This window comes from Euleptes europaea, chromosome 19 (assembly GCF_029931775.1).
Source record: "Euleptes europaea isolate rEulEur1 chromosome 19, rEulEur1.hap1, whole genome shotgun sequence".
NCBI classification, from domain to species: Eukaryota; Metazoa; Chordata; class Lepidosauria; order Squamata; family Sphaerodactylidae; genus Euleptes; species Euleptes europaea.
Genome location: NC_079330.1, coordinates 24,427,571 through 24,452,535, shown reverse-complemented (window position 1 = coordinate 24,452,535; position 24,965 = coordinate 24,427,571). Strand labels below are relative to the sequence as shown.

Below are 24,965 nucleotides of genomic sequence, written 5' to 3'. Positions count from 1 at the left end.
TGCCCTCCTTGCGTCAAATGTGCCCCCTGTGTGACGGTAACTCATGCAGAGACACAACGGGCAACCTCTTCCAAGGGCAGAGAAATCTGTTGCGTCGCCATGAAGGCAGACGTACACACTTCCCAGCCCCACAGAAGTGGACTAGAATGAGAGAAACAGCGCTGAGAACCGGCGGGCGTTCCTTCCATGGCCTTCTCTTCCTTGCCTCCTGGAGCTCAGCAATGCGGCTGCCAGGCCTGAAACCCTGGCAAGCACTGGAGGAAGAGGAGGAGAAGAGGAAGAAGAGGAAGAAAAGTTGGTTTTTATATGCCGACTTTCTCTACCACTTAAGGGAGAATCAAAGCAGCTTACAATCACCTTCCCTTCCCATCCCCACAAGAGACACCCTGTGAGGTAGGTGGGGCTGACAGAGCTGTGACTAGCCCAAGGTCACCCAGCTGGCTTCATGTGTAGGAGTGGGGAAACAAATCCAGTTCAACAGATTAGCCTCCGCCGCTCATGTGGGGGAGTGGGGAATCGAACCCGGTTCTCCAGATCAGAGTCCACCGCTCCAAACCACCGCTCTTAACCACTGCACCACGCTGGAGGCGGGAGGCATTCCACGCAGGCAACCCCCTCCCCCGGGGAACAGCACGTCAACGGCGGAACGGGCTCAAGCACCGTTTAAAGCCATACAGGGTTGGGGCAGAAGGATTTTCTACAATTTAATTTGCACCCCCAGAGACAGAGAGGGAAGCCAGTGGTTCATGTGGAGCGCACAACGCCATGGGAAAGAAAAGACCACCTCCCCTCCTGAAATCTTAAACATTCCTCTCTCCTCTTGGTCAGGGGCCAGCTGGAAGAGGGCCCTCCCCCCTCCTGCAGCTTGCCCCCCCCCCCCGGGTCTGCTATTTATTTTTCCACGGTTCCTCAGCGTGATGTTCACAGTGCATTAAGCATTTCCATTACCTCCAATAATTAGGTGTGCGGAAGCTGGAGGCTCGTCTAATTCACTGTCCTTAAAGAAAATTAATGGGGTTGCTGCATCAGGCCCCAGTCATTCCCCAGTCATTCGTCTTCCCCAGCTGCCACCTCCCTGCTTCCCCCCACCACCCCAGCCGTTAAGGACGCCTCCCTTGCTGGGTCGAGGCACAGCCAAGGAAGGGTAGAGGGTCCGGAGGGCCCTTTCCCAACAGCCAATGTTGAAGATGAAGAACAAGAAGATGAAGGGGAAGAGTTGGTTTTTATATGCCAATTTTTTCTCCCTTTTAAGGAGAATCAAACTGGCTTACAATTTCCTTCCCTTCCTTTCCCCACAATAGGCACCCTGTGAAGTAGGTGAGGCTGAGAGAGCTCTAAGAGAGCTGTGACTAGCCCAAGGTCACTCAGCTGGTTTCATGTGGAGGAGTGGGGAAATCAACTTGGTTCACCAAATTAGAGTCTGCCACTCCTAACCACTACACCATGCTGGCTCTGTGACAGCAAAAGCAGGATATAAATAGATAAATACAATTTTGTTAGCACATTCCTTTGGCTCAAATTAAATTAGGAAGACCAGAACAAAACAAGAGCCCCACCCCAACCACTGTTACGTGACCCTTACTCACACAATGGCATCTGTGTCCTTTGCCAGCTGGGGGGACGTACACCCCAATATCTCCCCAGGGGAGAGAGGCTTGCATTGTGGGGTGAAGACAGTATAATCTGAGCAAAGTTCCCGAGTGGCAGCCTGTGAAGGGAGGGGAGAAGAGAGCAGAACATGGAAAAGAATTACCCACTCAAGCCTTTGGGGCCGTGCCACAGGGAGACACAAGAAAAGCCCTGCAGGGTTAGATCCCAAAAGGACAACCTGGCCCAGGCCAGTTTCCCCAAATTCCAGCCAGACAAGTGGCCTTAGGAAACAGCCACACACACACACACACCCCTTTTTTTCCCCCAGTATCTGGGACTCAAGGAACACTGCCACAAATCAGAGAGGTTCCATTTAGATAGGAAGATGATCGGGTGTGGGCAAGACCTGTTCTGCACGATCGGGAATGGTCCAAGAGCCCATCGGCAAGGTCAAAAGCAGCAGGGGATGAATCCCAGGAAGCTCACCCCTCCACCCCCATCCAGGCCCAGAGTGGGAAATCTTAACATGCTGATTTCCAGGGTATAAGCTTTCAAGAGTCAAAGCTCCCTTTGGGAGCGCTGACTCTTGAAAGCTATTTACCTTGGAAATCTTGTGGGTTTTCCAAGTGCTACTAGACTCGAATCTTGCTCTTAACAGTCTGCTTTCTGAACCAGGGGAAGAAGAAGAGTTGGTTTTTATATGCTGACTTTACCACTTAAGGGAGAACCAAACCGGCTTACAATCACCTTCCCTTCCCCGCCCCACAACAGACACCCTGTGAGGTAGGTGGGGCTGAGAGAGTGTGACTAGCCCAAGGTCACCCAGCTGGCTTCATGTGTAGGAGTGGGGAAACCAACCCATTTCACCAGATTAGCCTCCGCCGCTCATGTAGAGGAGTGGGGAATCAAACCCGGTTCTCCAGATCAGAGTCCACCGCTCCAAACCACCGCTTTTAACCACTACACCATGCTGGCTCTCAAGGTCAAAAGCAGCAGGGGACGAATCCCAGGAAGGGCATTCCCCCATCCCCATCCAGGACCAGAGTGTGAAATCCTAACATGCTGATTTGCAGGGTATTAGATTTCAGAGAAGTAGAAGAAGTGTTGGTTTTTATATGCCGACTTTCTCTACCACTTAAGAAAGAATCAAACTGGCTTACAATCACCTTTTCTTCCCCTCCCCTCCCTGTGAGGTAAGTGGGGCTGAGAGAGTGTGACTAGCCCAGGGTCACCCAGCTGGCTTCATGTGTAGGAGTGGGGAATCAAACCCAGTTCTCCAGATCAGAGTCCACCGCTCCAAACCACTGCCCTTAACCACCACACCTCCCTGGCATCTCTAGTTAAAAGGACATGGGGATAAACCCTTTGGGAGCCTTGACTCTCAAAAGCTATTTACCTTGGAAATCATGTTGTTCTTTCAAGTGCTACTAGACTCGAGTCTTGCTCTTAACAATCTGCTTTCTGAACCCGGGGTAGGGGGACAGCAGGGTGCCTCTCGCTACCCCTGCACTGGAGGACAACCGGGTGGCCGTCTCGCCTCTCGGGCTGGCTCATCAGCCTCGCGGAGCTGCCACAGGAGAAACGTGCCTGCCTCGCGCCCTGTCGCCAGCCCTGACAAAGGCATCCATTAAAAGTGGCCACTGTTTAACGCTCCGACGCTGCCCTGTTTAGACAGCCGCAGTCGGGGGCGCCCATCCATCTCTGCCCACTTGCAGGGAACGGGCCGAGCTCTCGGGCCCTGCCAGGGCCTCCCCACCTGCCACCTGGTTAGCACTTCACAATGCCAAGCACTTGGCTATCTGCTGTGACAGACACTGAGAGGAGATAACAAAACACAGATCCCGTTATTTGGAGTGTGCGGATCCAGTGGTAAACTACAGTTGAGGGGGGGCTCACATCATCTACCAAGGGGAGGGGCTGTGGCTCAGTGGGAGAGCATCTGCTTGGCATGCAGAAGGTCCCAGGTTCAATCCCCAGCATCTCCAGTTCAAGGGACTAGGCAAGTAGGGGATGTGAAAGACCTCTGCCTGAGACCCTGGGGAGCCGCTGCTGGTCTGAGCAGACAATACTGACTTTGATGGACCACGGGTCTGGTTCAGTATAAGGCAGCTTCAAGTGTTGGGCTTCAGACGCTCGTTCAGTGGGCTCTGTAGTACGCAATACTGACCTTAATGGACCAATGGTCCATTATATGGACCAATGGTCCATTCAGTATAAGGTAGCTTCATGTGTTCAAATATTTTCTTAGGGGAGGGGCTGTGGCTCAGTGGTAGAGCCTCTGCTTTGCATGCAGAAGGTCCCAGGTTCAATCCCCGGCATCTCCAGTTAAAGGTACTAGGCAATTAGGTGATGTGAAAGACCTCTACCTGAGACCCTGGAGGGCTGCTGCTGGTCTGAGCAGACAATACTGACTTTGATGGACCAAGGGTCTGTTTCAGTATAAGGCAGCTTCATGTGTTCATGTGATCCTTACAGCTGGAGATGCTGGGGATTGAACCTGGGACCTTCTGCATGCCAGGCGGATGCTGTACCACTGAGCCATGGCTCCTCCCTCGCATCTCTAGTTAAAAGGACCAGGTAGTAGGGGGTGTGAAAGACTTCTGTCAGAGACTCTGGAGAGCCCCGGTCAGTTTGAATAAGCAGGACTGATCTTGACTCATCAAGGATCCAATTCTGTATAAGGCAGCTTTGTGTATGTTCAACTGGGGTCTCAGAACTGGCACTGAGCTGCTGGGCCCCCAATTCAACCTGCTTGGTATTGTCACTAGTGGCCAAACTAAACATAGCCATAGGGTTGCCAACCTCCAGATACTAGCTGGAGATCTCCTGCTATTACAACTGATCTCCAGCTGATAGAGATCAGTCCACCTGGAGAAAATGGCCACTTTGGCAACTGGACTCTGTTGGAGGGTGTGGGCCTGTCTCCTCCCCTTCCTGCCACCCCACAAACCAGCTTACCAGGCTTACAGAAGACCAGAACCAACAGACTCAGAGTAGAAAACATCACTTTTCAACCTCTCTCCTCACCTGAAGGGCAGATACAAACTGAACCGTGCTGACAAGCGCCAGTTTGGCCCCTGCTGGGAAGTTGAACCGCACCACCTCCACGAAATGGGTCATGTCAATCTTGATGTCAACAAAGATGTACAACATCTTCACACTCCCCGTGGAATCGATGGGAACTGGTGGAGAAGAGAACAAAGGCTGTTGCTGCTACAGGGTCCCCGGTGGGGAAGAAGGGGAGACCCCAGCCCCAGGAGAGAAACAGAGCTGCCCCCACCTTTCCACCAGCCCACTTCCTTCCCAAAAGCGCATGCCCGATCCATCAGTATGCACTGCAGGGTACAGCATTCAGAATCCTGACATGCTCGGCTTTCCTTACATCCCTTCCCCTCCCCACAACAGACACCCTCTGAGGTAGGTGGGGTTGAGAGAGCTCGAAGAGAGTGGTGACTAGCCCAAGGTCACCCAGCTGGCTTCATGTGTAGGAGTGAGGAAACAAATCCACCAGATTAGCCTCCGCCGCTCACGTGGAGGAGTGGGGAATCAAGCCAGGTTCTCCAGATCAGACTCCACCACTCCAAACCACTGCTCTTAACCATTACACCATGCTGGCTCCCCATAAATAGTTATCCTGTCCCTTCTATAATCAGAAAGTCAAGGCGGACAGCTGAAAGGGGGGGGACAATGGATTTTAGAGTTGCCAACTCCTGGTTGGGAAATTTCTGGAGATTTGGGGGTGGAACCTGGGGAGGGTGGGGTTCAGAGAGGGGAGGGAACCTCAGTGTGCTATGGTGCTATCGTCCACTAGGAACATCAGTAGCCAAAAAAATCTTTTTGGATTACATTTTTGTCATGCTCAAACTGCATTTAACTTAATTCTTTAGAAGAAGATGAGTTGGTTTTCATATGCCGACTTTCTCTCCCTTTTAAGGAGAATCAAACCTGCTTACAATCTCCTTCCCTTCCTCTCGCCACAACAGACACCTTTGAGGTAGGTGGAGCGGAGAGAGTTCCGAGAGAACTGTGACTGGCCCAAGGTCACCCAGCAGGCTTCATGAGGAGGAGTGGGGAATCAAACCCAGTTCTCCAATTCAGAGTCCACTACAACACACTGGCTTTATTCTTTATTTTTTTTCTTCAGATATATTATAATACATAACTGGGCTGATAGAAAATCATTCTATTTGTTAATGAACGTTTCGGTGTGCATAATATGTTGTACTAGACCACTAGGGGCTCAAACGCGTTCAGCACGTGGTTTTAGATTATCAACCCTGCATTTGTTGCCTTAAGGCTTCTTTTTTAATATATACATAGTGCTTTGTAACAAATATAATTTATTGTTTAATTGCATTTTATTTCACCCAACCTTTTGGGTACCCAACTTTGTTCGTCGGGTTGGGCCATCTTCCCCTCTGTTTTGTCCTCTTCTGGGAGACAACATCAGAATCACCATGCAGCGCCATAAGAAATGAAGGCATCGAAGGAAGGCTCCTTCAAGTCCAAATCGCCCCCTCCCAATGAGGCCTTGCCTGGCACTGCCTCCTGTCAATCAGCCTTGCTGGGAGAAAAATTCTGTATCCTTAATTGGAGCGTGCAGAGGAGGCTGCCTGCTGAGTCTCTGCATGAGATACTGCTCCAGCCTCACCTTCTGCTAATCAGAAGGAATCACGCCCAGCACCCTTACTCTTATGGCACATCAACAGTAAATTCTCTGTTTCAGTTCAGAAAACATTGTGCCTTAGCTATGGAGGAAGAGAAATTTGCAATATTGCTTTACTCTGCTCTGGTTAGACCTCACCTAGAGTATTGTGTTCAGTTTTGGGCACCCCGATTTAAGAAGTAGACAATCTGGAACGTGCCCAGAGGAGGGCAATAAAGATGGTGAGGGGTCTGGAGACCAAGTCCTATGAGGAAAGGTTGAAGGAGCTGGGAACGTTTAGCCCGAAGAGGAGAAGACTGAGAGGGGATATGATAACTATCTTCAAGCACTTGAAGGGCTGTCATATAGAGAATGGCACCAAGTAGTTTGCTGTTGCCCCAGAAGGTCGGACCAGAACCATCAGGTTGAAATTAAATCAAAAAGAGTTTCTGTCTAGACATTAGGAAGAATTTTCTAACAGAGTGGTTCCTCAGTGGGACAGGCTTCCTCGGGAGGTGGTCAGCGCTCCTTCCTTGGAGGTTTTTAAGCAGAGGCTAGATGGCCATCTGTCGGCAATGCTGATTCTGTGACCTTAGGCAGATCATGAGAGGGAGGGCATCTTGGCCATCTTCTGGGCATGGAGTAGGGGTCACTGGGGGTGTGGGGAGGAGGTAGTTGTGAATTTCCTGTGTTGTGCAGGGGGTTGGTCTAGATGACCCTAGTGATCCCTTCCAACTCTATGATTCTATGATTCAATAGCCCCATATGCCTTCACACCAGTTGTGGGGATGTGTGCTCCTGTTTGTCAGGAGAGAGGCAAGACAATTGTCCATAACTGAGTCCTGGGGAGTGGCAGAAATTGGGTGTCCTCAAAATGCTTCAAAACGTTTGCACTGCCACATGAGAGCAACCATGCACAAAGTTTAGGGTTGCCAACTTCCAGGTACTAGCAGATCTCCTGCTATTACAACTGATCTCCAGCTGATACAGATCAGTCCCCTGGAGAAAATGGCCGCTTTGGCCATTGGACTCTATGGCATTGAAGTCCCTCCCCTCCCTAAACCCCCCCCTCCTCAGATTCCGCCCCCCAAAACCTCCCGCTGGTGGCAAAGAGGCACTAACAAAGGTGCCAACGTTTGCGCTACAATCACCTGCCCTTTTGGTCACCCACAGCTCTGGCTCTTTGTGCCAGTTTGAAAACTAGAATCCTCTGGGGGGGGAAAATTGGAAAAAAAAATCCTACCATTATAACGCATGTGGGTCAAACTGCGCCCTGTTTGCAGTCGTTGATTCCGAGAACATGCACACAAAAAAGAAGTCACTCTGGCGTGCTTAATTGGGATGACTCTGATCCCCAGCCAGAGAGCCGCTTTCTGCATCAGGAAAACTGCCCTACATTGAACTGGAACTTCCCCTCCGCACACCGCCCCTGCAGTGTGGGCACTCGGGGACTGCCACCTCGGGACGGAAGGTCACCCCGCCGGCCTCCCCTTCCCCACTTTGCCCCTTTCTGAGAAAGCAGCTGGCACTTTGCGCTGCGGCCACCAGAGGAGGCTGCGCCTCAGCCGGATCTTCGAGCCCTCCCTCCGCAAACCATGCCACTCCTCCCAGCAGGACACCCTGCAGGGCGGGGAGGGGGGAGAACAACACAGGCTGCACTCTCTCCTCCGCCAGCCCCAACCGAGGATGGCACTGCTGGCTCGTTCTTCGGGAAAAGACGGGCAAGAAGGCAGAAGGGGCTCCCCTGGCATCCTTGCTCTGAGGCCCCAGCAGCCTCGGCATCCTGCAGATCCCCTCACCTGTCCATCCCTCTTCCCCTCCTCCCCCCCCCATCCTCCCTCACTCTCCCCTGCAGTCTCCCACCCAGGTGATGCTCCAAGAAGGCAGCCTGGCAGAGACGCCAGCCCTCCTCCCTCCCCCCCCTGCAGATCCACCTTAAAAGCCGACGCGGCCTTTCCCTCCTCCTCTCCCCACCCCTTCCTTGTTATTTTGAGCCCATTCCATCCTGGGTGGACTTCAAAGTTAGCAGCATCTGGGACAGCAGCGCAGTTTCCATGGCAACAGAATCCAGAGTACCCGTTCCGCCTAGGGAGCCGGCAACCGTTGCCTGCCTGCCTGCCTTCCCTCCCTCCCTGCTCTTCGAGGCCTCCTCCTCATGCTCAGCAACCGTGCCAGTGGCACAAACAGCGCAACCCCCCTGCCCCACCCCTCCAAGCCTTTCACAGGGCTCTGCAAGCCTCTCCACCATGGGGGGGGGGGGCAGGGATAGAGAGCGCAGGTGAAACAGCGAGGAAAACCCAGCTCCGCAGCCACCCCGTGAAAGCAAACTGTGAATCCCGGTGCCGATGGGATTCAAACAGGGAAGGGAGAAGCGTACGCAAGATTGCATTCCAATTTGTATTGCCGAGAATCCCTGCTTGCCGCCTCCCTTTGGAGACTCACTTAGGCACATGAACACATGAAGCTGTCTTATGCTGAATCAGACCCTTGGTCCGTCCAAGTCAGTATTGTCTACTCAGACAAGCAGCGGCTCTCCAGGGTCTCAGGCAGGGGTCTTTCACATCACCTACTTGCCTAGTCCCTTGAACTGGCGATGCCGGGGATTGAACCTGGGACCTTCTGCAGGCCAAGCAGATGCTCTACCACTGAGAATCTGCAGATGCTCTACCACTGAGCCACGGCCTCAGCCTGAGAACTGCCAATCCTTTCCTAGGAGGTTTGGGCCTTCGGGGTTGGTTTCATGGGTCTGGAATCCTATTTATTAAAACATTCATATCGTGCCTTTCCTCGTGGTTCAAGGCAGCTTACAATCTTGCCCCGGTCTTGCAGGTCGTGCCACGTTGGTGAGCCAAGCAGGCCAAAGGCGTCTCTCTCGGCTTCTCTCTTTGCATAAAGCTGCCGTGAAAGGCACATGCAGTGGGCGGGGGGCCGGGGCCATGAAGGACCACACCTGCTTTGGGTGCAGCCCAAGCAAAGAGCCTTGAGCAAAACACTGATGTGGATTGGTCAGCGGAGAGCTGATAGCTGGGTGGGGGGAGAGAACTGACGCTCGAATCTAAGGATGAATGAGGAAGATGACGGACACGCTCAGAATCCTGAGCTGTGCCAGATTCTCAAGGGGCAGTTTTGCGGGTACACAAAGTACACCCGAGCGATGCCAAAAAAACCATTTGCAAAACCCCAGTGCTTTTAAAGCGTCTTCGAGCAGGATTCTTGGCCTTGGCAGCTCACTCCTACGTAAGCAAACGCAGGACTGCAGTTCGACACGTGCATTTAAGAAAATAAAAATCAAGATCCATCAGTTTTGGAGTTTACATGTTTTAAGGTTTGCAAGGCAGCCTTCCACATTCCCTTCCCCCAATCACTTCGAGCTGCCACTTTAGATTCCCCATAGATTTGGGTGTATGGGGGGGATTTGTGTATTTATTTATTTATTTATTTATTGAGCAGGCCATCCCAATTTGTTTGCAAAAGATCTGGGTCGAAAAAGTCCTCCATGAAGGACTTAAACTTGCCAACTTTTCAGCTTTTTGAAGTTTCGCAAATGAGTCACAAACTACACAGGGTAGCTCAAACATACAAAACAATCTGGTGTTTAACTGTTCTCTGGCACACACACACACACAGTTTCATGGCTCCTTTAAATAAACATGAATTGCCAACCAAAAGGAAGTATTTCTTCACACAACGCATAGTTAAATTGTGGAACTCCCTGCCCCAGGATGTGGTGATGGCTGCCAACTTGGAAGGCTTTAAGAGGGGAGTGGACATGTTCATGGAGGATAGGGCTATACATGGCTACGAGTAAAATGGCTACTAGTCATGATGCATACCTAGTCTCTCCAGGATCAGAGCAGCATGCTTAATATATCAAGATAAAGGTCTCCTGTGCAAGCACCGGGTCATTCCTGACCCATGGGGTGACGTCACATTCCAACGTTTCCAAGGCAGACTTTGTTTGTGGGGTGGTTTGCCAGTGCCTTCCCCAGTCATCTTCCCTTTACCCCCAGCAAGCTGGGTACTCATTTCACCGACCTCGGAAGGATGGAAGGTTGAGTCAACCTTGAGCTGGCTACCTGAACCCGACTTCCGTTGGGATCGAACTCAGGTCGTGAGCAGAGCTTTTGACTGCAGTACTGCAGCTTAACACTCTGCGCCACGGGGCTCCTGCTGAATATATTAGGTGCTGTGAAACACAGGCAGGACAATGCTGCTGCAGTCGTCTTATCTGTGGGCTTCCTAGAGGCACCTGGTTGGCCACTGTGTGAACAGACTGCTGGACTTGATGGGCCTCGGTCTGATCCAGCAGGGCTTTTCTCAGGTTCTTATGTTCTAACCCCACGAGCACCTCTAGCAGCTCCTGCAGCTACGGTCTGTAGCCCCCTTGGGCACAAGAAGCCAGACCAGTAGGCTGGGCTATGGTAGTGCATCATGCTGCCTTCAGATTTGGGGATCCCTACACAAGGCACTTTCAGTGGGCCCTGCTAACATGGAAGTGGTAGGAGGACACACCCGAAAAATTAACTCTGCTCCAAAATGCTCCCCCAGAAGAATGCATTGCTGGGGCCGTGGCTCAGTGGCAGAGCATCTGCTTGGCCTGCAGAAGGTTCCAGATTCACATGACCACAGGAAGCGGACTTAAACTGAGTCAGACTCTTGGTCCATCAAAGTCAGTACTGTCTAACTGGCTGGCAGCTCCCCAGAGTCTCAAGCAAAGATCTTTCACATCACCTCTTACCTGCTCTCTTTTAGCTGGAGATGCTGGGGATGGAACCTGGGACCTTCTGCATGCCAGGCAGATGCTGTACCACTGAGCCACAACCCCTCCCTGGCATCTCCAGTTAAAAGGACCAGGTAGTAGGGGATGTGAATAGACTTCTGTCAGAGACTCTGGAGAGCCACGGTCAGTTTGAGTAGACAGGACTGATCTTGATGCACCAATGGTCTGATTCTGTATAAGGCAGCTTCGTGTGTGTTCATCTGGGGGTCTCAGAACTGGTACTGAGCTGCTGGGTCCCCCCAACTAACCCCGCTCAGTATTGTCACTAGGGGACAAAGTAAACCAAGCCACGGCAAGGGCTACCCGTGCACTGCAGAAGGAAGAAAGAGCAGCATACTCCGTTAAAGTTCAGAGTAGAAGATGGAGAAAGAGGCGCAATCTAAATCTCGGGTAGAGGCCAGTCTAGGCTACGTACTCAGACAGCTGTGGCCGTAGTGTACCAGGAAGTCGGCTCCCAGCGCCCGGGCTGTGAAGTCATCCACACAACAGGCTCCATAGGTCACGTCGCCCATCACGACTGCTTTGGCTCCAGTGAACCTACAAAGGAAAGAAGTGGAGTAGTGCTCAGCAGGACCTGTGGCCAGTTGGCCCCCTTTCCAGAGAGCCAGCATGGTGTAGTGGTTAAGAGCAGTGGTTTGGAGCAGTGGACTCTGATCTGGAGAACCAGGTTCAATTTCCCACTCCTCCACATGAGCGGTGGACGCTAATCTGGTGAACTGCGTTGGTTTCCCCACTCCTACACATGAGCGGTGGACACTAATCTGGTGAATCAGGTTTGATTCCCCACTCCTCCGCATGAGCAGTGGATTCTAATCTGGAGAACCGGGTTTGATTCCCCACTCCTACACATGAAGCCATATGGGTGACCTTGGGCTAGTCACAGCTCTCTTCAAGCTCTCTCAGCCCCACCTGCCTCACAGGGAGTCTGTTGTGGGGAGGGGAAGGGAAGGTGATTGTAAACCGGTTTGATTCTCTCTTAAGTGGTAGAGAAAGTTGGCATAAAAAAACCAACTATTCTTCTTCTTTCCACTTAGCGTGACGGCTATGCAAGTTAGTGCTGGGGCTACCTGGACACCCACATGGCTGCATCCAAGAAGCCCCTTCCCTGCCACACACTCCCTACAAGGCCCAGCATGTCAGCCTTATTTCCTTAGCTGAAAAACAGGAACAAGCAACAGTGCCGGCCTCTTGGGGCATTTGCTAATAAAGACCCCCATTTGAGTGGGGGAAAAGATGAGGAAGAGGCCCCCCTCCAGAGCTAGTGGGCAAATGCCCTTCCCAGAAAGAGGCCAAACAGGCTGCTCAAGCCTTGGCCAGATCATTAAACTGAAGGGTGATAATCCACCAATTGGGGGAAAGCACTTTGCCATTCAGGGGATTAGGCACTCCTCAGCATTTATTGCCAGCATCCCCGAGCATGGCATGGAAAGCATCCTGCTTCTTCTGGAGCATGGAAGGCACAGCTCCCAGCTCCAGGAAGAAGACGACAAAGAAGAGTTGGTTTTTATACCCCCATTTCCTCCGCCTTTAAGGAGTCTCAAAGCGGCTTACAACTGCCTTCCCTACAATCGCCTGCCCTGAATCTCCTGCATTGTGTGAAGGTCTGATATTGTGGGAGATGGAGGTTCGCTCTGGAGCAAGTGGTGCAAAAACCAGACTTTGAACCTGGTTCTATGTGCGTCACCTTGCAGGGCAGAGTCCCTGGGGTCTGGAGATGTATGCTTTGGGGTGGTGCAGATCTTTTTTAGGAGAAGAAGAGTTGGTTTTTATACTCAACTTGTCTCTACCTTTAAGGAGTCTCAAAGCAGCTTACAGTTGCCTTCCCTTTCCCTTCCCATACCAGACACCTTGTGAAGCAGGTGGGGCTGAGAGAGTTTGGCGAGAACAGTGACTGGCCCAAGGTCACCCAGCAGGCTTCATGTGGAAGAGTGGGGAAACCAACCCGGTTCTCCAGATTAGAGTCCACCGCTCTTAACCTCTACACCACGCTGGCTCTCAAGAAGCCTGACTGAGCACCCACTCCCTATACTTCTAAGGCATGGGGAAGAGAGAAAGTCAACTAGGAGATTTGTCTACTGAAGACCCATCTCTCCCCGGACCTAAACCAGACTGCACCAAGGTCAGTGGGGGTCTTCGGACATCCAGGGCTCTTCCCGGCAGGGGACCAAGCCGCGGGAGGCACTAGAATATGGGGAGGAACACTTTCCAGTGCTTTATTTGTCCATGGAAAATGTTCCATTTCTACAGATGCATCGGTTCATTAAATGAACAGCAATGAATGAGTGCTAATAAGAGGCAAACTTAGGAGTGTCAAGGTTGTAATTCATGTTTTTCAGGCAATTATCTCTAAAAATAGAGAGTACTTGTATGTTTTATTGATTTGTAAATGGGGGAGAGGAATCAAACCACAAATACATATCATAATCCAACTTTTGAAAATCAAGTTATGAATTCAGCTGGAATGGCTGTGCAGGTCCAACCAAAGCCAACGCTGAAATTCTGATTTGCACGGTTCCGCTCCCAGGGTGGAAAGGGGTGTTGTAATCCCCAGATTGATATGGCACTAACACGTAATGCAAGTGATGAGGTGTCCTGGTGAATTCTGTGGAAGGGAGGTCAATTCTGCTGAAGCAGATGAAAAGACACCCACATGTATGGCATATCATGCCCGGTACTCTGTCAACCGTTTCCAGCGCCGCTGGACTTTCGCTCCGTTTTGCTACAACAGATTGGCACATCAAACCTCTTTGCAAACAGTTTTTCAGGGTATTTTTTCTTAAATGTAAACACTGCCAGGGAAGTACACGCTATATTGTCTTCAACTTAGACTTGGCAACCCTTGGCACAACCCCTATTCCAATTGTTACAGTCAAGGAGAACTAAGCTTGAGCAAAACAGGCACAACTTAGACTTGGCAACCCTTGGCACAATGATACAAGAGGACGCAAGCTCCTTCCTGATCAGTCTAGGGCAAGCAGGCCATGCCTCAAGCACTGGGAAGACATCTGGCCAATCCAGAGATTTTGGGATTGATGCCCCCCCCCATCCTGTGCCCGAAGAGGGCTAACAGATGTAGAAGAGTTGGTTTTTATATGCCGACTTTCTCTACCACTTAAGGCAGAATCAAACCAGCTTACAATCACCTTCCCTTCCCCTCCCCACAACAGACACCCTGGGAGGTAGGTGGGGCTGAGAGAGCTAGGAGAGAGCTGTGACTAGCCCAAGGTCACCCAACTGGCTTCGTGTGTAGGAGTGGGGAAACAAATCCAGTTCTCCAGATTAGCCTCCGCCGCATGTGTGGAGGAGTGGGGAATCAAACCCGGTTCTCTAGATTAGATTCCACTGCTCTTAACCACTACACCACACTGGAACCAAGCAGGCAGTGCCTCAAGCACCGGAAACACATCTGGCCAATCCAGAGGCTTTATTTGGGGATTGATGCCCCCCCCATCCTGTGCCCAAAGAGAGCTAACAGAAGTAGCCCTCTGCAGCTCCTGCCTACAAACGACAAATCCCTGGCTGAAGCTCCCACGTGCCCGGGAACCGCAGCTCAGCCCTTCCAATATGTACAGCATCCCTTTTTATACTTGCAAAGTGCGCTGTGACCTTTGCATTCTCCTGCACAACCCCTACTCCAATTGTTACAGTCAAGGAGAACTAAGCTTGAGCAAAACAGCTTGCCCGAGGTCCCGAAGAAGAGCTGGTTTTTATATGCTGGCTTTCTCCGCCACTTAAGGAAGAATCAAATCGGCTTACGATCACCTTCCCTTCCCCTCCCCACAACAGACACCCTGTGAGGTAGGTGAGGCTGACACAGTTCTAAGAGAGCTGTGACTAGCCCAAGGTCACCCAGCAGGCTTCATGTGTAGGAGTGGGGAAACCAACCCAGTTCACCAGATAAGCGTCCGTCGCTCATGCGGAGGAGTGGGGAATCAAACCCGGTCCATCAGGTTAGAGTCCACCGCTCTTAACCACTACACCACGCTGGCTCTCAAAGACAGGCAATGGCAGGGCTGAGCCCAAACTCCGGATTTCTAAATCCATGGCAAACGTTCCCATAAGAACAGCTAGATTCATGTCCTGCAGCGCCTTAAAGACCAACAAGAATTTTAGGGGGTATCAGCTTTCAAGAGTCACAGCTCCCTTCGTCAGAAGGCAGCTTTGACTCTTGAAAGCTCCTACCCACCCCCAATCGTGCTCGTCTCCAACGCGCTGCTGGGCTCGAATTTAGCTGTTCTACTGCAGACCAACACGACTACCCCTCTGAAACTATGCCCAAAATGAGAATTCAGTATGTGTACACTTTACGCTGAGGCAGGGAAATGATGTCCATTGTCCATTGCTGAGAGCCAGCGTGGTGTATTGGATCAGCGCAGTGGTTTGGAGCGGTGGACTCTGATCTGGAGACTCCTCTCCTCCACATGAGCGGCCGAGGCTAATCTGGTGAGCGGGATTTGTTTCCCCACTCCTCCACACGAAGCCAGCTGGGTGACCTTGGGCTAGCCACAGCTCTCTTTGAGCTCTCTCAGCCCCACCTACCTCACAGGGTGTCTGTTGTGGGGAAGGGAAGGCGATTGGAAGCTGGTTTGACTCTCCCTTAAGTGGCAGAGGAAGTCGGCATATAAAAAGCCAACTCTTCTTCTTCTCCCAATTGGTTTTTCCTTAGCCATGTGGTCTGGATTCAAGCGCCTGCCGCTGTTCGCTTGGATGCCCCAAGTTGGCAACGTGGCCCAGGGGAAAGCCAAGTCTGTCCTCGCCTCCACAAAACGACCAGCAAGTGCTCCTGAGAATGGCCTGCACTCTTCAGCGGCCCCGTTCGTTCTGACGGCAAGCGCTCCTGCACGAACGGCAAGGCCTGCTGCCTATGATCTACCCTTGACTGATGATGCAGGATACACCACGGGGTTATTCCTCATTTGTTCTCCAAACACTGATTTTTTGCCCGGCGGGAAGAAGCCAGAGCACAAAAGGAAGAATGAACCCTTGATGCGCCTTGCATCATTTTTTTTCAAGTGTCGGTTGGCTCAATACTCTCTCCATGTAGGTGTCTGCGTTTTTTTTTTTTTTAAACACGTTTGGAGAGACCTTCAAAATTGTCTGCAGCAATGTGGCGGGAGGGGAGGCCCAGACTTTTTTTATTTTCAGAGATAAATGCCAGGCAGGGATCGAGCCCAGGGTCCAAGGAAGGAGATGCCCTTGCCCTGCAGATGCCCACAAGCTCCTTCCTTCAGCACAAAGGCTGGCTGCCACCCCAGAGCAAAGACCCAGAGCTCCCACCCAGCAAGAAGGCCTGTCTGCCGGTCTGGCTTCTCCTGCCCTGCACAGCCGAGCCTCTCCTATGCCCCCTTCCCATTTGCTAAAGATGAAGAGTTGGTTTTTATATGCCGATTTTCTCATCCTTTTCAAAAGGAGAATCAAACTGCCTCACAATCTCCTTCCCTTCCTCTCCCCACAACAGACGCCTTGTGAGGTAGGTGAGGCTGAGAGAGCTCTAAGAGAACTGTGACTAGCCCAAGGTCACCCAGCTGGCTTGATGTGGAGGAATGGGGAAACCAACCCAGTTCACCAGATTAGCCTCCGCAGCTCATGTGTTGGAGTGGGGAATCAAACCCAGTTCTCCAGATCAGAGTCCACTGCTCATGTGAAGGAGTGGGGAATCAAACCCGGTTCCTGAGATTAGAGTCCGCCGCTCATGTGGAAGAGGGGAGAATCAAACTCGGTTCTCCAGATTAGAGTCTGCCGCTCATGTGAAGGAGTGGGGAATCAAACCCAGTTCTACAGATTAGAGTCTGCCGCTCATGTGAAGGAGTGGGGAATCAAACTTGGTTCTCCAGATTAGAGTCTGCAGCTCACGTGGAGGAGTCGGGAATCAAACCCAGTTCTCCAGGTTAGAGTCCATCACTCTTAACCACTACACCACGCTGGCTAGAAACCCAGAGGGCTGGAAATAGGCCCCTCGCATTCAAGGTGCCAGTGGGTTGCAACATACCAAGCCCTTCACGGCCTCAGACACTCCCGTCTGCTGGACCGCTTCCCCCTCATGCTCTTCCCCGACAGCTTCGCTCATTCTGGCAGGGCTTTCTGCAGGTGCCAACCTGAAAATGGGCAACAGCTACAACTGCCCATACCCGTGCATTCTCTGTTGTGGCCCCCAACCTTACGGAAAGGCCTGCCCAAAGAGCAGGAAGTCTCCCGCTGCCCTGGCATGCTGGAAACGACGCAGAACAGAATTGTTCAGGAGGGCGTTTTTAGAAAGGTAATGGGGACAGCGGAATGATTCAGGAAGACGCTTTAATAAAGGGACTGTGCACACACGATCTGTTGCTATATGCCTCATCCTGTTCCCGCTGCATTGTCTTCTGCTTATGTAATACCATTTTCTGCATTGTTTAACATATCATGTCTAATACTGTTGGCTTTGTTTCAACTTTCTGTATACCTACTCCGATGGCATCGCTGATTAGGTGTCTCATCTGACTGGTAGCATCGACTAACTCCGTGGAAGCCACTTGGAGTCTCCAACAAGAAAGGTGCACTACAAATTAATTAAAAATAAACGAAAGAAGCCCCCCCCCCAAAAAAAAACGCAGTACAAGGAAGCGGCTTGTCAGCCTTCTCTCGTTAAAAGGTCACGAAATGAACAGATAATTCACTTGGATTAGGAAAGGCCTGAGGGCGCTACTCTGCTAACAGCCCATCCAGGGCTGGCTGGGTGCAGGGAGGACCCAAAAGAGACAGGGGAAAGAGGGTCATAGAATCATAGAGTTCGAATGAACCACAAGGGTCATCTAGTCCACCCCCCTGCGCAATGCAGGACATTCACAATTACCTCCCCCCACTCCCCCAGTGACCCCCTACTCCATGCCCAGAAGATGGCCAAGATGCCCTCCCTCACATCATCTACCTAAGGTCATAGCATGTGCCCCAAAATTTGATTTCGATGACTCCTGATCATACATTGCCATAAAAAACAAAGGCTTCTTTTAAAAAGTGGAAGATCCAATGGGAACAGAAGGCAACACATGGTCTGCCACAAGAAGCGTAAGCTAATAATTAGGCACGCAAAGAGAGAACCCGAGAAGTAGATGGCTGAAAGCTTCAAGACAAACAATAAACATTTCTTTAAATATATCCAGAGCAGCAAACCAGCCAGAGAAGCAATTGGACCTTTGGAAGACCAAGGAATAAAAGGATTGCTAAAAGAAGACGGGGAGATGGAAGAGAAGCTAAATGAATTCTTTGCACCTGTGTTCACTGTGGAAAGCATGGGGCATGTACCCATACCAGTGCGGTGTAGTGGTTAAAAATGTCAGACTAGTATCTGGGAGACCCGGGTTCAAATCTCCACTCATGCCATGGAGCCTCACTGGGTGACCTTGGGCCAGTCACACACTCTCAGCCTAACCTACCTTACAGGGTTGTTGTGAGGGTAAACCAGAGGAGAGGAGAACGATGTAAACCCCTTTGGGTACCCATTGGGAAATTTTAAAAAATAAAAATTGAGAAAGGGAGTCTGAAGAACTGAGTCAAACTGAGAAGACAAGAGATGGAAGTTCTACACCTATTGGGGGAAATTGAAAACCAGGAAGCCTCCAGGTCCCAAGAGAGCCAGCGTGGCGTAGTGGTTAAGAGCGATGGTTTGGAGCAGTGGAGAACCGGGTTTGATTCCCCACTCCTCCACATGAGCGGCGGAGGCTAATCTGGTGAACTGGATTTGTTTCCCCACTCCTCCACACGAAGCCGGCTGGATGACCTTGGGCTAGTCACACTCTCTCAGCCCCACTTGCCTCACAGGGTGTCTGTTGTGGGGAGGGGAAGGGAAGGTGATTGTAAGCCAGTTTGATTCTCCCTTAAGTGGCAGCGAAAGTCGGCATATAAAAACTAACTCTTCTTCTTCGTCAATGCTATATACCCGAGATGGATCCAGACCAATATTTCCAATGGCAGAATGGAACTTTCCTGCCTCCTCTTCCTAGCGGATGGGGACCCAGAGGAATGACATGAGGGGGAACTGCTGTAGGAAGGGGGAAATCAGCAGAAAGCACCAACTGAGTCTGGATCCAACCTATCAGTTTCCTTTAAAAAAAAAAAAAAAGGTGCTAGTCCTGAAGGTGTGCTGGCAATTTCTGGTAGAATTTCAGATGCCAGCGGAAGAACACACATGAACACCTGAAGCTGCCTCATACTGAATCAGACCCTTGGTCCATCAAAGTCAGTATCGTCTGCTCAGACCAGCAGCGGCTCTCCAGGATCTGAGGCAGAGGTCTTTCCCATCACCTACTCCCTTGAACTGGAGATGCCGGGGATTGAACCTGGGACCCTCCGCATGCCAAGCAAGTGCTCTGCCACTGAGCAGCAGCCCCTCCCCTAAGACTGACCTGAATTCCCACAGGGCGGGGAAGTAAGAGCTGAGCTTCTTGCCTCGCCTCATGAGCGGCAGAATGGATTATGCAGAATAAGCAAATCTATGCAATTGTGCTTGCTTTGCATAATTCACAAGCCCCCCCTCCCCCGCCTCCAAGGCAGCGTCTCTAGGCAGAGAATTTGGGTAACCAGTTCAAAGTTTCAGTTGTGCTAAACAAAAAACAAAAAACCACTCTTTTGAGTGAACTGGGTTCTGGCCATTTGGTTGGCCACTGCTGGAACGGTGGACTGACCAGATCTTTCGGGATCCAATCCAGCAAATCAACCTAAGCACTTCCAATAAGCTTTTCTTGTCTGTCATACACACAAACCTGCAACTAGCACAAGAAGGCTGCCTATGCAAGCTCTAGGCCTCATTTGCTGGGGGGCAGAGGGAAACGGGACTGGATGTAACTAGAATAAGGCACTTGCAATTTCTCTGCAAACAGAAGAAGGCTTTCTCTACCATTTAAGGGAGACTCAAACCGGCTTACAATCACCTTCCCCTCCCCTCCCCTCCCCACGACAGATACCCTGTGAGGTAGGTGAGGCTCAGTGTGTGTGACTAGCCCAAGGTCACCCAGCTGGCTTCATGTGTAGGGATGGGGAAACAAATCCAGTTCACCAGATTAGCCTTTGCCACCCGATTAGCCTCCTTGTGTAGAGGAGTGGGGAATGAAACCCAGTTCTCCAGGTCAGAGTCCACTGCTCCAAACCACCGCTCTTAGCCACTCCACCACGCTGGCTCCCCAAAACAGATTGGGGAGGGAGACGCTCCTTCTTCTGAACCTCTGCAGTTGGGGCTATTTGTGGATACACACCAGACTAGAAAGCAAGAAATCCGGCAGCGTGGGTGAAATCCAGTGGTAGGCCAGAAAAGTCACCCCCCACTAGGGACAGCAGAGACCTCCCCTGGGGCGAGAAAGCCCCCGTTCTTCTCCTGCCAAGGTCCACCACACAGTCTTGCATTGAACACATGAACACAAAAAGCTGCCTTATACTGAATCAAACCCTTGATCCATCAAAGTCAATATTGTCTACTCAGACTGGTAGCGGCTCTCTAGGGTCTCAGGCATAGAAAGGTCTTTCACGTCACCTACTTGCCTAGTCCCTTTAACTGGAGATGCCAGGAATTGAACCTGGGACCTTCTGCGTGCCAAGCAGAAGCTCTACAAACCGAGCCACAGCCCCTCCCACCTTTTCCCTTCTGGAAAAGGGAGCAGAGCATCAAGGAAATCTTGACCTGTTCAAGGCATGGGAAGCTCAACCCCTTCCGCAATAGAGGAGGGGAGGGGTCAGGGGGCAGCTGTTCACACACAGTCCACAAACAGCATCCAGGTGTGCATGTGTGTGGGGGGCCCCCAACATCCCTGGCTCCCCCAGCTTGGAGCATTCAGACACCAGGAGCATGCTGGGCGATGGTACCCCCTTTGATCTTCACAATCGCCCATGTCCCGGCTCGTTTGGAGGCCTTTAAAGTTTCTGCAAGAATGGTGCGTTCCACACTTGGCAGGCAAGAGACGTGCCCATCCTGCCAAGGAGCGCCAGTCCGTGTGCGTTTTGCTGCTTAACCGTTGGCTGCCCACCCTGCAGAGGAGAGAACGGCAAGGTCTATGCCCCCAATCAGCTGCATTTAGCAACCTTGTACATGGATATGAACTGTGCAGCAATGTGTGTGTGTGGGGGGGGGGAATCCTCCCACCCACCCCACCCCGCTAAGAGTAGGTGGCGGCAGCAGGCAAGTACGCCAGGAGCTGACCAAGGAGCACAGAGCGCCAACCCCAACCTTCTGGCATCCACGAAGCAGTCCCTGTTGCCTCCACCCCCTGGCCATGACCTCCGCGCCCACCTCGCTTAAGGTCTAAATATTTCATGCGACGCCATCTCCAGAACTTGAATATTCATCGCAGGGGAGGCGGCCCACAATGCTTCTCCGCATGGTAATCACCATGCCGCCCTTAGGAAGTGAGACAGCCCATGCTGCTCGGCCTGGCCCGTGGTGTTGGCAGCACAGCCCCTGAAGGTGGGGCTGAACCGACTCACACGCCACCCCCTTACTCACCCCCACAAGACAAGGAGCCAAAGTGACATGATCGAGATTTATAAAAGGATGCAGGAGGTAGAAAAAGTGATCCGCCATCTCCCATAATATCAGAACTTCACACAATGCAGTTGAAACCAGGAGTTTCGGGGCAGAACCAAAGGAGGGGGAGGGGCTGTGGCTCAGTGGCAGAGCATCTGCTTGGCATGCGGAAGGTCCCCGGTTCAATCCCCTGGCATCTCCAGTTAAAAGGACTAGGCAAGAAGGTGATGTGAACGACCTCTGCCTGAGACCCTGGAGAGCTGCTGCCGGTCTGAGCAGACGATACTGATTTTGATGGTCTGATTCAGTATAAGTATAAGTAGCTGTTGTCTACTCAGACCAGCAGCATAGCAGACTACCAGTGGGCAAAGAAAATGCAGCCCAACAACTGGCACTTCTTGCAAGGCCCATAAACAGAGGATGCTCAGATTCCTCTGAGGCTGCCTTGCTTCCACTGGCTGAACACCGTCAGCCCTCCATACACTCAGGCAGAGACCCACCCTTCCCAGCATGGCTACTTAGGAACTTTTTAAAATGGGAGATACTGGGGCCCAAGTCCAAGGCCTTGTGCGTGCAAATCCTGAACTATGCAACTTAGCTGGGCAAAAGGCAGCGACAAGTCGGGTTTAGTCCAGAAGATGAGTAGAATGTGCTGTACCAAATAGTCAGGTATTCAGCTTACAGAAGAAGAAGAGTTAGTTTTTATATGCTTTCTCTGCCACTTAAGGCAGAATCAAACCGGCTTACAATCACCTGGGGCTGAGACAGCACAAAGAGAGCTGTGACTAGCCCAAGGTCACCCAGCTGGCTTCATGTGGAGGAGTGGGGAAACAAATCCAGTTCACCAGATTAGCCTCTGCCGCTCATGTGGAGGAGTGGAGAATCAAACCCGGTTCTCCAGATCAGACTCCACCGCTCCAAAACACTGTTCTTAACCACTATACCATGCTGGCCAAATGGGATTGGCCGAATGGACTTCCTCTGATTGGATCCCCAGCATCCGATACTCAGAGGTAGACTACCTCTGAACATGGAAGTTCCCATTAGCCGCACATATTTAGAAAGGGATTTCGGGGCTATAAGCTGCTGATAATACCTCTCCTTTTGAGAATACCAGCAATATAAGGCTTATACTGTAAATCACACACTCATCTGCAATTCACAAGTCCCCCGGGGGCTCCACTGAAGAAGTCAAGGGCATGACTGTAATGTGGCATGAACTGGCCACGCCAGCCCCCTCCTTCCTTTGCCTTGGCAACAACAGAGGCCTGGGCAGGGAGGATCAGAACCAGCCGCTTCTGCAGAAGGAAGTCATGCTTCAGGTTTCATTCAGATAAAAGGATCGCCATAATCAGCTGCCTTTGAAGTCGGAGACTTAAAAGAGACCCCATGCTGGGAAAGAGGCTGCTGCTCTTAAAGGAACAGGGACAGCCAGAAATGTTGCAGCGGGGCTTTGCCAAGCCATCTGCTCCTCTGGGCACAAAGGGGGCAGCACCCGTGGGCCCTTTTTCCCAGTCCGGGCCTGGCACCACGTCCCCACCTCTCTCACAGGCCTGAAGCCGAGTGTGGTGAACAACTTAAGAACATATGAAAGGCCACGCTGGATCAGACCGAGGTCCATCAAGTCCAGCAGTCTGTTCACACAGTAGCCAACCAGGTGCCTCTAGGAAGCCCACAAACAAGAGGACTACAGCAGCATTATCCTGCCTGTGTTCCACAACACCCAATAGAATAGGCATGCTCCTCTGATCCTAGAGAGAATCCTGGAGAGAACGTCTGCCTGCCCAGCTCGGGACCAGACTTTGCCAGCCCAAACAGAACACCAGGTGGAGGTCAGGCCCAACCCAGAGAGCTGCTCTGGAGCCCGCCCCCCCGTACCACTCCCACCCTCCAGCAGCCCCCTGGCCCAGAAGTCCTGCGTTCAAATCTTTGGCTCCTAATGCAGAAATGGCTCTTGGGTTCAGTCATCCCACAGGCTTCAGTCGGCAGAGGGGAGAGAGCCAAGACATCGCACCCCTAGGCCTGCTACTTTGAGATGCCCCTCACAGTCACCCCTCCCTTCCTTGAAGGAGAAGACAGCCTCCCCCTCTCTCCCACACATCCAGTGCTCCGCTCCATCCTGACCCACGCCAGCAGGCAGCACCTGGGGAAAACCATCTCCCCTTCCCCCCCCCCTTACCTCTCAATGATGTCAGCGAGGGTGCAAGCGAACATGAGTAGGCCTTCGGGCATCTGCAGCGCCACTGAGAGAGACAGAGAGAGCCGACATCAGGAGGGCACAGCCTAGCGCACACACAGGGCTTGGGCCGGGTTCAGGCCCAAAGCCCAAAGCCCTCGGCCAACACGTTCTCCCCTGGAACCAGGCCTTGCAAGCTGGGATCCTGCGGCATCCTTTAGCTGGTTGACCCTCCTTGATACATGACACCCTGGCATTTGGAGAGCCAGCATGGCGTAGTGGTTAAGAGCGGTGGTTTGGAGTGGTGGACTCTGATCTAGAGGACAGGGGGTGATTCCCCACTCCTCCACATGAGCGGCGGAGGCTAATCTGTTGAACTGGATTTGTTTCCCCCCACTTCTCCACGTGAAGCCAGCTGGGTGACCTTGGGCTAGTCACAGCTCTGTTAGAGCTCTCTCAGCCCCACCTACCTCACAGGGTGTCTGTTGTGGGGAAGGGAAGGTGATTTTGAGGCCGGTTTGAGTCTCCCTTAAGTGGCATAGAAAGTCGGCATATAAAAACCAACTCTTCTTCTTCTTCTTCTTCTTCTTAAAGAATGCATAGGCAGAGAGCACATGTCTTTCCATTCAAAGCCTAATGTAACTGGGAAACCTGATTTCAAGGCCTGCCTGAATGCCAAATCTCTTGTTCAATCAATCAATCAATCAAAGTTTTATTTCCATACAATATCAGCTCTGAATACAAACCAAAGTTAGGTTAAAATAATAAAATAAAGTAATAAAAGTTGATGATTCTGGGAGGATGATTTGAAGAAGAGGAGGAAAGATCTTCTACTGGGAAATATTTTCAGTTAGCCGTTTATGAATCTCACTAGACCGGAGGCAAAATTTGGCTACTTGAATGGTTATCTCCTGAGAGGAGTCTGCTAAGAGAAGGGAAACGTTAGCTTCTTCCGATCCCCCAGGAAAGGATGACAATATGGGGAGAACGTACTGCGAAGGGTCATTGCAGCAGGACACGTTCTATTGTTTCCACTTTCTCTGTTTTGCATGGGCATAGTCGTTGATGAAAGGGAGTACAGAGATACCTGCCTTCCAGGAGAGCTGACGGTAAGGCATCGAAATGCGCAAATCTCTTGTTCAGCTTTAATCCACCCTGGCCTGAGTCAGGACAGCAAGGGGGGATTTTGTAATGCTGGCCGAGGGGGAGGGGTGCTTATTCCCAGGGCAAAAACTCCACTGGAGCAAGGACTGTGCAGGGTTAACCCTTTGGCTCCTGCGCTCATTCT

At 51.6% G+C, this 24,965-nt stretch overlaps 1 protein-coding gene across 1 annotated transcript in view; it reads right to left on the bottom strand.

Moving 5' to 3' along the window:
- Positions 1–24,965, bottom strand: part of DPH1 (diphthamide biosynthesis 1) — a 57,609-nt gene that overhangs the window by 25,226 nt on the left and 7,418 nt on the right. The window contains exons 3-6 of the mRNA XM_056865002.1: positions 23,681–23,744; positions 11,431–11,552; positions 4,618–4,772; positions 1,587–1,708 (exon numbers count right to left, since the gene is read on the bottom strand). Of these exons, the coding sequence (XP_056720980.1) occupies positions 1,587–1,708; positions 4,618–4,772; positions 11,431–11,552; positions 23,681–23,744 (463 nt within the window). The remainder of the gene's footprint in view (positions 1–1,586; positions 1,709–4,617; positions 4,773–11,430; positions 11,553–23,680; positions 23,745–24,965) is intronic.